Below are 17004 nucleotides of genomic sequence, written 5' to 3'. Positions count from 1 at the left end.
TGCATTTTAATACCCAAGAAGTTAAGACGTTAGAAATTCTTCACTTACTCTTTAGCAAACAATACCTCAGCCCACCTTGGGGGCTGAGCAGGTGGCCTTGTTTCATATGCCCCCAGACCAAGATGCTGGTATCTCAGGAGGAAATCAACAGAAGAAGTTGCTTGTGTTAAGTTAATTCTAAATATTCAGGGACCACTTAACAAGTCCACACCCCTAAGCTTTTTCATGTTCTCGAAAAATCCTCAACTGCCTATAAAACCCCCTAGACAACGCACCACTACGGGCTCTCTTGTCCCCTCCTGGCATGAGCCAGGAACTCTATTCTCTCACTTTATCTCTAAATAAAAGCCGTACCTTGCTCTCCTACCTTGAGTGTTTGTGAAGCTCATTCTTCGGCTTCGTGAACAAGAACCCCAGCATCAATACTTCCTACAGTATGGTAGGTGATGCATCAAATCATGGCAACAAAAAATGTTGCTCCTACCCATTAGGTTCTTTGATTGAAGAACTGAAGTTTCAAATCATTTTCTTGATTTCCATTAAGATCTTAATACAACTACAGAAAACATCAAAGACTGTCGATGTCTTATCAAAGTACAAATTAGACTTTGCGCATTAATCTGTATGTTCAGCAGACAGTGCAAATGTAAATTTTGGCCAATTTCATCCAGTCTATAAACTTCTTAGCAAAGAAAAAGAAAGGCTCTTTCCAGCTAAGTGGTCTGTATGCTTTGTACCCTGCATTGCTGGAAATGATTTGTTCACCTGTGAATGTTGAGGCTTTTATAATGAAAGTTTTTGGTCACTTTTCAATTCCTCAAAACCTGCAGAAGTACTTAATGAGATATTTGACTTTATAGAAGTGCAAAGCACTTCCTTAGATGTGTGCCTGTAAGATAGCTATTATTGTTGCCAGTCATAAAAAATATATTAAAATGTTGGCCTGCCACAAAATCATGTTTTCAAAGTATAGAACAAGGATGTCTTTTTAAAATCTGCTCAGGTTGTCATAAAAAAACACCATAGACTGGGCAGCTTAAACAATAGAAATTTATTTTCTCCCAGTTGTGGAGACTGGAAGTCCAAGGTCCAGGTGCCCGCAGGGTCGGTGCCCAGTGGGGGTCCTTCTTGTGGAGTGCAGACGGCCTCCTTCTCTCTGTGCTTTCACGCGACCGCTTTATGTTCATGCGGGGAGAGAGGCAAGTGAGCTCCCTGATGGCCCTTCTTAAAAGACACTATTCCTATTGGATCAGGGCCCCACATATGACCTCATTTAACCTAATTAATTCCTCAGAGGCTCCATCTCCAAATACATCTACACTGGGGGTTAGGGCTTTGACATACGAATTTTGGGAAGACGTGAATATTCAATTCATAACACTGACCTTCTTTAATTTGGAAATATATTGAGGATGACAATGGAGAAAAGGATTATAGTGAAACAATTAATGTGCTGTTTCTCCAAAACATTTGATGATCTTTGAAGAAGTCACCAGAAGCCTGAAAAAGGATAAACGATGATCTGACCACACCTGAGGCTGCTGATGTGCCGTATAGGTGACAACAAAAACTTATACAGCAAAAAATGACTTGATTTTTGGAAGTAAGGCTGCTTTAAAACTCTGAAAAGTATCCCCCAAAAAGGGCAGTTAGGCTAAATGGGACTTTCTCAGTTTCTTTATTAAAAACTGTAACTTATTTATAATTTAATTTCTCAACCTTAAATTACCTCTGTGTTTTAAAACCATTTTCCCTGAAAAGGAGGGGTTTAACTTATAATGACATCAAGGAACTTCAGAGTGTTTTAAAATTATGGACATTTGAGAGATAGCCCATCTGATGAATTTATAGATGCACAGTACCAGATTGACAAACAACTGGTCTAAAAAAATCCTGTAGATACAGAGTGAGTGGACATTTTTGGAGAGCTGGAAACTAATTTGTTCCAGTCTGTGAGCCTGCTGTTACAGGTTTACAAAAAAGACTCATAAATAAAATCCTAAGTATGCCTAATGCTGTTGTTGAGAGGGTATTTACCCTGACATCATCACATCAGCCAGCCAGTAGGAATCAATGAAACATACACTTGGTAAGAGCAGAGTTACAGGTGGAAGTGAAGTCTACTGCGCTCGGTTTTACCGCTGCATGAAGGAAGGGCGTCCCGAGGCCCGCAGACAGCACAGAGAAGCGCTTCCGGGAGAGGGAGCCGGAGGGGTGAGTGTGTCCTGCTGGGTCACGGCACAGACAGAAACATAGCATTATTTTTTATTATTAAACATAGGTAGTATCTGTTTACTTAGTTTTATTGCATTTGTTTTCTTTTTACGAAGTTAAGAATATGCAATATAATCTATATAAATATTCAAAGAAGAGTTTAAATAAATTGCTGTATCTGAGGAAACAAAAATATTGTTATATTTTTCTTACATATATTTGTAATTACTACTTACTGTTGCTAATTAGTCCTACTTTGTTTTGTTTAAATAATACCAATTATGAAACAAAAGTAAATAAAACATAACATAATTTTAAAAGAACACCTATTTCCATATTTTCATGTTGAAGTAATAAGACATACATGTATAATAATTTGTTATATATCATATTACTATGGAATTTTGGGGGGTATAATATGGCTTTTCTTTGGTCTGGAAACCCTTTTGTCCTGGGTTGGCTAAGAGCTTGACTTTTCTACTTGGCCCTTCACTTTTGCCACAATAATGCTGTGTAACGAACCTCTCCCAAGCCCGGTGGCTTTCAGCCACAGTGTTTGCGCTCACTCCTGTGGGTTAGCTGGGCTTGGCTCCAAGCAGTGAGCTGGACATGGGCCTACTCCATGTGCCTCATTCTAGGGCTTGGACTGGGGTAGTGCCTACCCAGGGCTTGTTCTTTACATGGTGGCCCACCAGAATGAGAGCCCATGGCCCAGCCCAGCAGCAGGGAAACGAAGATACATGCTCTGCTCACAGCAGGAGGAAGGGGTGGATATTTGCTGAACAATAATCTAAATGACCCAGCCCCCTTCAAGAGCTTTTTGTGGCCCCCATTCCATAACTGCCATTATTTCTCATCAGCTATCCCTTTTTTGCAAGGGAGGATATGAACTACAGTTTCTTGGCTGAGTACACTGCTGACCCCTAAAATATAGGAGGTCTGTGAGTGAATGTCTTGCCAATGGGTTTCAGCCTCAGGCAAGTTCGCTATGGATTCAATGTGACCAAAGAAATTGACAGCAGAATATTCTTTGGGGTGAAAGGGTTTATTACCTGGCTTGTTCTCCCGCGGTAAGTCGAGCACTAGGATCTCTGCCTCCACCCAGAGCACTGGGCTGAGCTCTCTGTATAGCACAATAATGGCTTATTGCCTAAAGGTGTGGAAGCGGTAGCCTAGCAGCAGGCCAGTTATATCATCAGGTGGTTTAAGTTCAGTGAGGATCCTGGCCATAGGAATCCCGACTTCCCCACAGTGAAGAAAAAAAATGTAAACTGGATTTTAGCATTCTGTGCCACAAAAAGGAAGTTGCTTTCTCATTATTCATTCATGAATTCAACAAATGTTTTTTAAAGTTTACTGTGAAGGGGGCCCTGGTCTGGACACTGGAGCTTACCTGAACACGTTACATGTTTGCAGGAACCCAGGGAAGGGGGCTGGACACGAATGACAGTCCAGATGAAGAGCCAGAAGCTGGGGGCAGAGATGCTTTACTGAGTGCCCATGCTTTGTGAGCAGTAGATAAGGATGTCCCAGTCTTTGTCTTATTGTTTTGTTCAAAAGCACTTATTGAGTACTGTGCAAATGGAGGTAGAGGCCCAGGAGGGTCCCTTCCTCTGGGAGTTCAAGCCCCACAAGTGAGACTGACAACGGATTATACTTGCAACAGAGTGACTTCAGGGAGTGTGCTGTGCTCAGTCTGCAGGCTAGAGAGGATTCGGGGGTGGGGGCAAGGGGCCGAGGGGTGGGAGTGGAGATATGTTAGGTTAGAAATACGAGTGTATCAATAAAGGGGAGAAACTGGACGTAAGAAGGTTTAGAAATGTAAACAGAGTCCTGAAAAGGTCATCAGAAGTCACACCTTGAAGGACTTGGAAAGCCACAGAGGAATTTGCATCTAATCCTCAGAGTTGTAGGGAGTAGGCAAGTGGCAGGTCCATATTTATGTTTTGCAGTGATGTGAAATTCAGGATGAGTTGAAGGGAACAGAAGTTGAGCCTAGGAGACCATTTGGGGAGTGTCTCTTCAAGAGTACTGTGAGTGAGACAAAAGTTTTCTTCCAGAAGTGGCAGTGAGAATGGATTAAAGAAGAAAGATTCCAGAATCAATTGGAACAGCCATTGGGACATGGGAGCCAAGAAAGAGGAATTTCTTAGTTCAGCAGTTTAGTTTAGTTTCTCAACTCTGGCTGCGCTTTAGAATTAAATATGGTCTTTAAAAAATATACAGGTTCTCAAGCCTTGGAAATTTTGATTCAGTAAAACTGGGGTGGAGCCAGACATGGAACCATATTAAAGAGTGGGCCGCCAGGCAGCTGCTGGGGGTACCAGTTTCTAAGGAACCCTAAAACATCATCAGAGCAAATTGGAAATCTGAGTCTTTAGAACTGGTGAAAGTAAAGAGAGACTCACTCCTGATGAAGTAGGAAGAGCCCCCTGGTAGAAACAATGAAATATATCACACACTGGATTAAAGATGGCGGCATGAGAGGAGAGAGAGGCTTCCTCCTAAAACTGTATACAATTAGAAAATATAGTTGGCACAACTAATCCTGAGAAAGCAACAGGAAAGAGGACGGCATCAGACTGCATACACCTGGAGAAAAGAGCAGACCTCATGGAACAGGGTAACGTACCAGCTGTGGCTCCTCAGGACCCAAGCCCAATCCCCACCCAAGCTCACCAGTGGGAGGAAGAGAAATGGAGCAGGGAGGGAGTGGAAGGCCTGGGACTGCTGAATACCTAACTCTGGAGATCTGCTCTGGGAGCACAAACCTACATTTCATGGTGCTTTCATGAGACTTGCATGACTACCGGGTTGGAAAGCTAATACAGGCAGAACTCCTGGAGAGACTGAGATTCCAGCCACTTGTGGAAAGCAGGGATCCAGATCCAGCTGCTCTGGGGCAAAAGCTTATACCTGTGTGCTTGGCCCACTGGCTCAGGCAGTGGAGACAGGCACAGCAGCCGGGAGGAGGGGAACAGCTCTTTCCTCCCGCAAGGCACCAATACCGCTCCCCTGCGACCCCTGACATTGCTGCAGGGGCTGAGCAGCTCCAGAATAGAGATTCTGGACACTAGAGGGCGCCATATACAAATATGAAATGCCAAAGGAACCTGGTCCAGAGTAAAATTAATATAACTCTGGAGAAAGATTTAAATGACATGGACCTTACAACTCTTCCTGAAAGGGAGTTCAAAATAAAAATCATCAACATGCTAATGGAAGTACAGAAAGATATCCAAGAACTCAGAAATGAATTCAGGTTGGAGATCCAATTGCTGAAGAGCATGATGGAGGGTATTAAAAGCAGGTTGGATACAGTGGAGGAGACAATAGATGAAATAGAAACTAGAGAAGAGGCATACAAAGAAGCTGAGGCACAGAGAGAAAAAAGGATCTCTAAGAATGAAGGAATATTGAGAGAACTGTATGACCTTTCCAAATGGAACAATATTTGCATTATAGAGATGCCAGAAGAAAAAGAGAAAGAGAAAGGGATAGAAAGTGTCTTTGAGGAGGTAGTTGCTGAAAACTTCCCCAATCTGGGGAAGGAGATAGTCTCTCAGGCCATGGAGATCCACAGATCTCCCAACACAAGGGACCCAAGGAAGACAACACCAAGACACATAGTAATTAAAATGGAAAAGATCAAGGATAAGGACAGACTATTAAAAGCAGCCAGAGAGAGAAATAAGATCACATACAAAGGAAAGCCCATCAGGATAACATCAGACTTCTCAGCAGAAACCTTACAGGCCAGAAGAGAGTGGCATGATGTGTTTAATGCAATGAAGCAGAAGAGCCTGGAACCAAGATTACTTTATCCAGCAAGATTATCATTTAAATTTGAAGGAGGGATTAAACAATTTCCAGATAAGCAAAAGCTGAGAGAATTTACCTCCCACAAACCATCTCTACAGTGTATTTTGGAGGGACTGCTATAGCTGGAAGTGTTCCAAAGGTTTAACAGCTGTCACCAGAGGAAATAAAACCATAGTAAAGAAAGTAGAACAGCTAATTACTAAGCAAATGCAAAATTAAATTAACTATCCCCGAAGTCAATCAAGGGATAGACAAAGAATACAGATTATGATACCTAATATGTAAAGAATGGAGGAGGAAGAAAAAGGAGGAGAAAAAGAAAAGAACCTTTAGGTTGAGTTTGTAACTACATCTTAAGTGAGTTAAATTAGACTCTTAGATAGTAAGGAAATTAACCTTGAACCTTTGGTAACCATGAATCTAAAGCCTGCAATGGCAATAAATACAAACCTATCGATAATCACCCTAAATGTAAATGGACTGAATGCACCAATCAAAAGACATAGAGTCACTGAATGGATAAAAAAACAAGACCCATCTATATGCTGCCTGCAAGAGACTCACATTAAACCCAAAGACATACACAGACTAAAAGTGAAGGGTTGGAAAAAGATATTTCATGCAACTAACAGAGAGAAAAAAGCAGTAGTTGCAGTACTTGTATCAGACAAAATAGACTTAAAAATACAGAAAGTAACAAGAGACAAAGAGGGTCAATCCAACATGATGATATAACCATTATAAACATCTATGCTCTCAACACAGGAGCACCCACAAATGTGAAACAAATACTAACAGAATTAAAAGGGAAAATGGAATGCAATGCATTCATTCTAGGAAACTTCAACACTCACTCTGAAGGGCAGATCAACCAGACAGAAGATAAGTAAGGAGACAGAGGCACTGAACAGCACAATAGAACAGATGGACCTAACAGACATCTACAGAACTCTACACCCAAAAGCAGCAGAATACACATTCATGTCAAGTGCACATGGAACATTTTCAAGAATAGATCATATACTAGACCACAAAAAGCCTCAGTAAATTAAAAAATATTGAAATTGTACCAACCAGTTTCTCAGATCACAGAGCTATGAAACTAGAAAATAAATTAAGCAAAGAAAATGAAAAATCCCACAAACACATGGAGGCCTCACAACATGCTCCTAAGTAACCAATGAATCAATGACCAAATAAAAACAGAGATCAAGCAATATATGGAGACAAATGACAACAATAATTCAACACTGGAAAACCTGGGGGATGCAGCCAAGGCTGTGCTAAGAGGAAAGTATATTGCAATACAGGCCTACCTCAAGAAAGAAGAACAATCCCATATAAGCAGTCTAAACTCACAATTAATGAAACTAGAAAAAGAAGAACAAATGAAGCCCAAAGTCAGTAGAAGGTGGGACATAATAAAGATTAGAGCAGAAATAAACAAAATTGAGAAGAATAAAACAATAGCAAGAATCAATGAAAGCAAGGTCTGGTTCTTTGAGAAAATAAACAAAATAGATAAACCCCTGGCCAGACTTCACAAGGAAAAAAGAGAGTCTACACACATAAACAGAATCAGAAATGAGAAGGGAAAAATTACTATGGACACCACAGAAATACAAAGAATTATTAGAGAATACTATGAAAAATAATATGCTAACAAACTGGATAACCTAGAAAAAATGGACAACATTCTAGAAAAATACAACCTCCCAAGGCTGACCAAGGAAGAAACAGAAAATCTGAACAGACCAATTACCAGCAACAAAATTGAACTGGTCATCAAAAACCTACCTAACAACAAAACTCCTGGACCAGATGACTTCACCACTGAATTTTATCAAACATTTAGTGAAGACCTAATACCCATTCTCCTTAAAGTTTTCCAAAAAATAGAAGAGGGAATACTTCCAAACTCATTCTATGAGGCCAGCATCACTCTAATACCAAAACCAGGCAAAGATACCACAAAAAAAGAAAATTACAGACCAATATCCCTGATGAACATAGATGGAAAAATACTCAACAAAATATTAGCAAACTGAATTAAAAAATACATCAAAAAGATCATCTACCATGACCAAGTTGGATTTATGCCAGGGATGCAAGGATGGTGCAACATTCGAAATTCCATCAACATCATCCACCATATCAACAGAAAGAATGACAAAAACCATATAATCATCTCCATAGATGATGAAAAAGCATTCGACAAAATTCAACATCCATTAATGATAAAAACTCTCCACAAAATGGGTATAGAGTGCAAGTACCTCAATATAATAAAGGCCATATATGACAAACCCACAGCGAACATTATACATAACAGTGAGAAGCTGAAAGCTTTTCCTTTAAGATCAGAAACAAGACAAGGATATCCACTCTCCCCACTTCTATTCAACATAGTACTGGAGGTCCGAGCCATGGCAATCAGACAACACAAAGAAATAAAAGGCAATCAGATTGGCAAGGAAGAAGTTAAACTATCCGTGTTTGCAGATGACATGATATTGTACATAAAAAAACCCTAAATAATCTACTCCAAAACTGCTAGGTCTAATATATGAATTCAGCAAAGTTGCAGAATACAAAATTAATACACAGGAATCTGTGGCATTCCTATACACTACCAATGAACTAGCAGAGAGAGAAATCAGAAAAACAATTCCATTCACAATTGCATCAAAAAGAATAAAATACCTAGGAATAAACCTAACCAAGGAAGTGAAAGACCTATATCCTGAAAACTACAAGACACTCATGAGAGAAATTAAAGAAGATACCAATAAATGGAAACACATCCCATGCTCATGGATAGGAAGAATTAATATTGTCAAAATGGCCATCCTGCCTAAAGCAGTTTATAGATTCAATGCAATTCCTATCAAAATACCAACAGCATTCTTCAATGAACTAGATAAAATCATCCTAAAATTCATATGGAACCACAAAAGACCTCGAATAGCCAAAGCAATACTGAGAAGGAAGAATAAAGCAGGGGGAATTATGCTCCCTGACTTCAAGCTCTACTACAAAGCCACAGTAATCAAGACAATTTGGTACTGGCACAAAACAGACCCACAGACCAATGGAACAGACTAGAGAACCCTGATATAAACCCAACCATATATGGTCAATTAATATATGATAAAGAAGCCATAGACATACAATGGGGAAATGACAGCCTCTTCAACAGCTGGTGTTGGCAAAACTGGACAGCTACATGCAAGAGAATGAAACTGGATTATTGTCTAACCCCATACAAAAAAGTAAACTTGAAATGGATTAAGGACTTGAATGTAAGTCATGAAACCATAAAACTCTTATAAGACAATATAGGCAAACATCTCCTGAATATAAACATGAGCAACTTTTCCTGAACCCATCTCCTCGAGAAAAGGAAACAAAAGCAAAAATGAACTCATGGGACTACATCAAACTAACAAGTTTTGTATGGCAAAGGACATCATCAACAAAACAAAAAGGTATCCTACAGTATGGGAGAATATATTTGTAAATGACATATCTGACAAAGGGTTAACATCCAAAATATATAAAGAACTTACACACCTCAGCACCCAAAAAGCAAATAACCCAATTAACAAATGGGCAGAGGATATGAAGAGACAGTTCTCCAAAGAAGAAATTCAGATGGCCAACAGACACATGAAAAGATGCTCCACATCACTAATCATCAGAGAAATGCAAATCAAAACCACAATGAGATATCACCTCACAACAGTAAGGATGGCCAGCATTGAAAAGACTAAGAACAACAAATGCTGGTGAGGATGAGGAGAAAGGGGAACCCTCCTACCCTGCTGGTGGGAATGTAAGCTAGTTCAACCATTGTGGAAAGCAATATGGAGGTTCCTCAAAAAACTAAAAATTGAAATACAATTTGACCCAGGAATCCCACTCCTTGGAATATACCCAAAGAAAAAACTTCTCAGATTCAAAAGACATATGCACCCCTATGTTCATCGCAGCACTATTTATAATAGCCAAGATATGGAAGCAACCTAAGTGTCCATCTGTAGATGAATGGATAAAGAAGATGTGGTATATATATATATATATACAATGGAATACTATTCAGCCATAAGAAAGAAACAAATCCTACCATTTGCAACACATGGATGGAGCTGGAGGACATTATGCTCAGTGAAATAAGCCAAGCAGAGAAAGACAAATGCCAAATGATTTCACTCATTTGTGGAGTATAACAATGAAGCAAAACTGAAGGAACAAAATGGCAGGAGACTCATAGACTCCAAGAATGAACTAGTGGTTACCAAAGGGCAGGGGTGTGGGAGGGCGTGTGGGGAGGGAGGGAGATCGGTATTGAGGGGTATTATGTTTAGTACACATGGTGTGGGAGTTCACGGGGAGAACAGTGTATCACAGAGAAGGGACATAATGGATCTCCGGCAACTTGCTGCACTGATGGACAGTGACTGCATTGGGGTGGGTGGGGACTTGATAATATGGGTGAATGTAGTAACCACATTGTTTTTTCATGTGAAACCTTCATTAGAGTGTACATCAATCATACCTTAATAAAAAATTAAAAGAAATAAAAGAAATATATCACTAACACCCACTGCCTTCAGCTAAATGTTTCTTGCAGGGTCCACTGTGTAACCAGAGGCCTACCCGCAACTGCAGGGCAGAACGCTAAGTCAAAAATTTGGAAGAAATAATACATGAATAGCTGTTTCCTAGGAAGGTGGGTTTTATTGGTTAGCTAAATTCAAAACCCTTTAATACAGCTTTCAAGAAGCTGTCTAGTTCAGTAAAAGATAAAGCTGAAGGGGAATGGGGAGCGTAGTCTTAAGGTCAGGGAAGGCTTCACTGAGGAGGTATAACTCTCAGGCAAAGACCTTCAGGAGATGAGGGGGCAAACCATAGGGAGATCTAGAGCATTTCAGTCCATGGAAATAGTAAGCGCAGAGATCCTGAGGTGGCCTAGTGCCCAGAATATGCAAGGGCAATACGGAGGAGAGCGTGTCCCGGAACACAGAGAGTGAGGGCAAGATAGCAGGTGCGGTGTCGGGGAAGCAGGGAGGACTCCACGCCGGAGCCTGGACGGCTTGGGGTTTTGTTCTGAGGAGGGTGGAGCAGCGGAGGTGCTGAGCAGCGCAGTGACAATCTGATTTATGATTCACCTCAAGCAACTCTTCTCAAAAGTAATTTTATTCCTGTGATTAGGATGGATTATGCTACAGAAATAATTCTCAAATATGAATGGCTTAACGCACAAATTTATTTTTCATTTACTTTCAAATCCAGTGAGGGCTCATGGAGGCTCTGCTCATCACAGACACCCAGAGACCCAGGCTGATGGAGACGCCAGCCTGATGCACACTTTCCAGTCGCCATGGAAGAGAAGGAGCGTCACCACTGGCTCTCAGAGCTCCCACTCAGAAAGTGATGTCACTTCCACTTACATCTCATTGGCCAAAACTAGTAATGTGACCACACCCAGCTTCAAATGGGGTGGAGACCTATAGACTACTAACAAGTCTGAAAGACGAGGCACTACAGGTAGTTGGCAAACAGCTCCAGTGATGAACAGAATTCAGCTTCTTGGAAAAAAAGTTTAAGAAATCTCCATTTCAGCAGAGAGCTCTGCATGACTAAGAGCTCTGTTGGTACATATGCGTATGTATGGTGTGTGTGTGTGTGTGTGTGTGTGTGTGTGTGTGTAGTTCAGGGGAGTGGAGTTTAAGGGAGATCTGTTTTTCTAGAAGAAAAGAATAGTTAGACCCAAAGGTATAAATCTCCACCTCTTGCAAAACTTTAAAATGATGCTTTTTTTTTTTTTTTTTTTTTGCTCACATCAGGTGTTCAAAGCTTACAAGTTTGAGTCTGATTGAAGATTCAGCCTCAAGTACCAGGTGCTGCCTGCACTCCCGGCAGCTCTGCAGAAAGGCTCTGCCCCCAGGGGCAGGCCTTAGGTTCGGGAAGTGCCCGAGGTGGGGAGAAGAAGGTAGGAGATCTACTTCTTGGCAGCTCTCATATCTTCTCCTGCTTACTTTTTATTGCACTGAATGTTCACCTGTTGGTCCGTCCCACCAGACTGGCCCCTTGTCTTCTCACTGAATGAGGTCTAAGCACCCAAACACTGTATAGGAGGATTCCCTAAGGTGTGGAAAGAAGACATTACAATTTCTATATCCACTGAACAGTATTAATCCTACCCTTCCAAATTTGTTGTTGTCATTGTATGTTTTTTTAACTACTTTTTTAAAAAAAATTCATTTTGTTATCATTAATCTACAGTTACATGAAGAACATTTTGTTTACCAGACTCCCCTCTTCACCTTTTAACTACTTTTTTTTTTGAGAGGGCATCTCTCATATTTATTGATCAAATGGTTGTCAACAACAATAAAATTCTGTATAGGGGACTCAATGCACAATCATTAATCAACCCCAAGCCTAATTCTCAACAGTCTCCAATCTTCTGAAGCATAACGAACAAGTTCTTACATGGTGAACAAGTTCTTACATAGTGAATAAGTTCTTACATGGTGAACAGTACAAGGGCAGTCATATCACAGAAACTTTCGGTTTTGATCATGCATCATGAACTATAAACAATCAAGTCAGATATGATTATCCATTTGATTTTTATACTTGATTTATATGTGAATCCCACATTTCTCCTGTATTTTTTTTTAATAAAATGCTGAAGTGGTAGGTAGATGCAAGATAAAGGTAGAAAACATAATTTAGTGCTGTAAGAGGGCAAATGTAGATGATCAGGTCTGTGCCTATAGACTAAGTATTAATCCAAGCTAGACAAGGGCAACAAAACATCCACAGATGCAGAAGCTTTCTCTCAAAACAGGGGGGGTGAGATTCTAAGCCTCATCTCTGTTGATCCCCAATTTCTCACCTGATGGCCCCCCTGCGACTGTGCCTGTCTTAGGTTGTTCTTCCCTTGAGGAATCTTACCCGTGTCTGGCTAACCAGTCATCTTCCGGGGCCATACAAAGTTGGTAAGTGAGAGAGAAGCAATATTCTTTGAAAAGGTTAGCTTTTTACTTCTTTGCAGATTTATACCCTGTGGCTTCTATGCCCACCATTTGTCTTGAGGTATCTTTACCACTTGGAGGAATTATGAAACTGGGTAATTTTCTATATGAGGCACAAATTCTACTAAAGGGTTGTAATTAGGAAGGAAGAAGAAAAGCTATAGAAGTAGCAGACAGAAGAAAACATGGGAAGATTGATTATTTCTTTGACATATCTTCTTGTAGAGTAACATAAGCATGTATAGGTTTTAACAAACTACTGATTAAATTGTGTACACACATTAACATAATAGGAATACAGCTACATAACAAAAGCAGACCTACAATTACCAGTCATTGTATGTTTTGTAATAGGTAAATAATAAGATGATACACTTGAGTACTTATAAATATGTAATGCCCATAGTGAAGGATATACTCAAATTGTATTGCTGCTGAGATGAATCATCAAAAACGTTTGGAGCCTGCTGGTATAGATTATGAGTCCTTTGAGGCTAGAGACAGTATGTGCTAATTTTTGCTTTATGTAGCTTTTTATTAAAATTTAACATATATACAAGTTTAACATATATACAGAGAGGTGCACACATTGCAAGTCTTACAGCTTGATCAAGTTTCATCTGTAATGAAACAAAACACCAGCAGCCCCACAAAGCCCCCTCAAGTCTCCTCAGTCACGACCTTCCCCCCAGTACCCACCCAGCTGCCTTCTCTCAGCAGAGATTAGCATTGCCTGTTTGTGTGGTTTGTAGAAATGGAATCATACACGGGGCCTTTTTGCATGGCCAGCGCCTCTCCTTCTGTAGAATGTTTGAGTGTGGTGGTGTTCATGAATTTCCACTGCACTCCGCTGTGTGAATACACTGCAGTTTACTTACTATTCCTGCTGTTAATGATATCTGGGTTGTTTCCAGTTTGGGACCACAGCAATAATGCTGCTGTGAACTGTCTTGTACATGGCTTTTGGTGAACATGGTGTAGGCATTTCTGTTGTGTACAGGACTGGGATTTGCTGGGTCACAGGGCACATGCATACTTGGCGTTAGTAGATACCCAGACAGCTTTCTAATGTGGTGGTACCTCTTACCTGTTCTTGACATTAACACCAAACACAGGGTGCATGTCAAATGTTCCCTGGATGAAAGCGTGGAGAGTGAGCAAACAGTGGGACAGGGAGTGAAAAAATGCATGTTGAAGCTGTCAGCATTATGGACATGTTGGGTCACGATCACAAGCACGGGAATGACTCTATGGAGGAGGATGTTTTTGAGAAGAAAATGGTCATCTGTAGCATGATATGGACCAGTGGTCTGAATTATAAGCTTTCGGAGCTGGAAGGATTACCATCAACTAGGAGTTAGTAACCAAAGATAAGCTGGTTTTTCTAGGCAGGATCCTGTGAAGGGCAGGTGGAGTTTAGGGGTGTCCTCAGCTTGGCAGGTCCAGAGCTCAGTTTTATTTGCTCACCCAGCTGTGGTCATTCTTGGAGTCCTGATGGCTCATGTTCAATCTAGGTTATAAAAGTGGCAGCTCATTTACAAATGGAGTGCCTACACTCACCACCTGGGCACCTTCTTGCTGAGCAGAGTATCAGGTGAACAAAATGGTACTGAGTTTGGGAGTCTGGTCTCAGAATATGCACTTTTGACTCTGTTCTTGTGTGACTGCACTTGGCTGGGTCAGGTCCTCGAGCAGACTTTCCCAAGGGTGTCCCCTGAGTCATCTGAGCTGATTCCTCTGGAAAAGTACTCTGAATCCAGCAAACCTGGGAAGAACTAGGCACTTTCCTCCTGTCTCAGGAAATCTCAATGCATATTAGCATTAAAGGCTCTGACAGGTCCTACTGCAAAAAAAATCTGTTCAATTGTTCTCAGTGTTCTCCAGCTTTACCAACAGAATTCCTGCCTTTCAAATTATTTTTATATATAACATATATATTTTGCAGAACATCACAAAACCCTTTAAGAACATTAATCTAAAGAATTATCTCTGTTTTACTCTCTCTATGGTGTTTTTCAAACTGTACTTATTATTGGACATTAACAAAATAAAGTTAGTAATTTGAGACGATCATTAAAATGAAATAGAATAGAAAATATGAGAGGTACATCACAGGTAATGATGTTTTATAAAACTTTGCTTTAGTTACATTTGTGCAAATATGTTTGTGTAAATTTGTGTAATGGGTCACAACATAGAATGTACACTTTATGTGGGTCACAGCAAGAGAAGGAACTCAAAAGACCATGCTGTCTCCCAAATGTTGGTTAGGACATGTACTGCCCCACCCCCTCCATCATCTCCCTCACCCAGTGCTCAAATTCTCTATTGTCTCTGAGCTGCAGTTTTCAGCACTGCCTCCTGCCTCCCAGTACTGGCTTATCAGTTTCTTTCTCTTCCTTTCATGATCTAGCAAATAGGTTTGGTTTGCTCAACTACTTACCATCTAACCTCAGGAAAATGACTTCAACTCTCTAACCCACAGTGTCTTCATCTGTAAAATGGTGATAAGAATTTTCTCTCAGGATTGTTTGTGATGATGAAATGAAATGAGCCAGGGAAAGCATCTGGAATATAAGGACTGAAAATACACTTTCCCTTTGATCTGCCCCCCTCCCCCATACTCAGTATAGGGAGACCCTCTGGATCTTTGTTCCCCTTTAGGAACACTGCCATCAGTGACAACCTCAAAGAATTTGGCAGCAGGTGATTCCTGGGAAGATGCCAGTTTCTGCCCATCTAATACTGATTCTTGTTGGTTTTAATCTTGAAGGGTAATTTTTAAGCCTAGTTCCCAGATTCTCTCAGGGCACTCTACTGCTGCCTCTGCCCCCACGTCCATCTTCCTGCCTATAGGCTCTTAGGAATTCTGAGATCCAAACAGTGGGTTTCTTAGGGACACAGGTCTCAAAGATGTTCAGGCACTGGTTAAGGGTCACTTAGCTGTTAACAGAAGGCCAGCCCCCAATTCCAGGGCTTTGGATTCCAAGCCCAGCCCTCTCTCCAGAAAAGAGCATGCAGAGCCTTAGAGCATGCCACAACAGGGTTCCCTATAGCCGCTTAAAACAGCGACTTAAACACTGATTAGGTCCCAAGGAGACAAACTGTTCATTGTGATGACCTTAAGTGGTCAAAAGATTCTCTTTCTGTATTTGCTTCCAAACCACCCTTGGGGTCTGAGCCCAAATAAGGCGGTGAGATGCCAGTGAAGAAGACTTGTCTTTCCGAGGCTTTGCAGGGGAGAGCGGTAGTTCTGGCTACCCTCAGCAGCACCCCCACTCCCCCCACTTCCCCTTCCTTCCGGTCCTCGCCTCAGCCCCCACCGCATTGCCCCGGGCTCACCGACACCAGCACACCTTGGAGGAGGTCTCCAGGCGAGGAGCTCTGATCTGCGTCCCTCGCCACCGGAGTCTGAGCATCACCTTGCGTGCGCGACAGCCTTTTCCTAGCACCTGGGCTCCATCTCCAGGCGCCTCCGGTCGCCCGAGCCCCGGGCAGGGCTTTTATTGTGAAAGGAGCTCCCCCTCCCGCGCTTTCGGGGAAGTGGTGAGGCTGGGCCGGGACCTGCGGCCAGGGCTTTGCAAACTCTGCAAGCGTCCCTAAGCTGATCGCGGAGGGAGGGGGCTGCTGGCTGGTTCCCGCAAACCGCAGATCCCGCAGGCCCGCAGACCTCCTCTAACAGCCCCATCCCATAGCATCCCCGAGCGCATCGCCCGCCCCGGAGGTGTCGCGGGGTCACTTGGCCGCTAGGAAGGTTTGGACCTTCAGTCAGAGAAACCCGAGCCTGGGGAAGCCTGCAGAAACACGGCGCCGGCGGCGGCCTGGGGGCGGCGAGAGGAGCTGGCAAGCCGGCTGAGCGCGCCGAGCAGCGGGTCCAGCTCTGCAGGGGGACATGGTAGGAATGGTGGGTGGGGACAGGGTG

At 41.9% G+C, this 17004-nt stretch overlaps 1 protein-coding gene and 1 long non-coding RNA gene across 2 annotated transcripts in view; one reads left to right on the top strand and one right to left on the bottom strand.

Annotated features, from left to right (window-relative positions):
- Positions 1-1035: 1035 nt before the first annotated feature.
- On the bottom strand, positions 1036-16498 carry LOC108383475 (uncharacterized). Its single transcript, XR_001849789.3, has 3 exons — positions 16439-16498; positions 2085-2225; positions 1036-1175 (listed from the first exon to the last, which is right to left on the bottom strand). It is a non-coding gene; the product is annotated as an uncharacterized lncRNA (long non-coding RNA).
- A 156-nt stretch (positions 16499-16654) lies between these two features.
- GASK1A (golgi associated kinase 1A) overlaps positions 16655-17004 on the top strand; it is a 66293-nt gene continuing 65943 nt past the window's right edge. Inside the window, exon 1 of the mRNA XM_073232462.1 lies at positions 16655-16977. Coding sequence (XP_073088563.1) covers positions 16975-16977 — 3 coding nt within the window. The 5' untranslated portion in view covers positions 16655-16974. The remainder of the gene's footprint in view (positions 16978-17004) is intronic.

The sequence above is a fragment of the Manis javanica genome, chromosome 3 (assembly GCF_040802235.1).
Source record: "Manis javanica isolate MJ-LG chromosome 3, MJ_LKY, whole genome shotgun sequence".
NCBI classification, from domain to species: Eukaryota; Metazoa; Chordata; class Mammalia; order Pholidota; family Manidae; genus Manis; species Manis javanica.
Note: the sequence above shows the minus strand (reverse complement) of the source record. Positions and strands in the feature narration are given on the sequence as shown.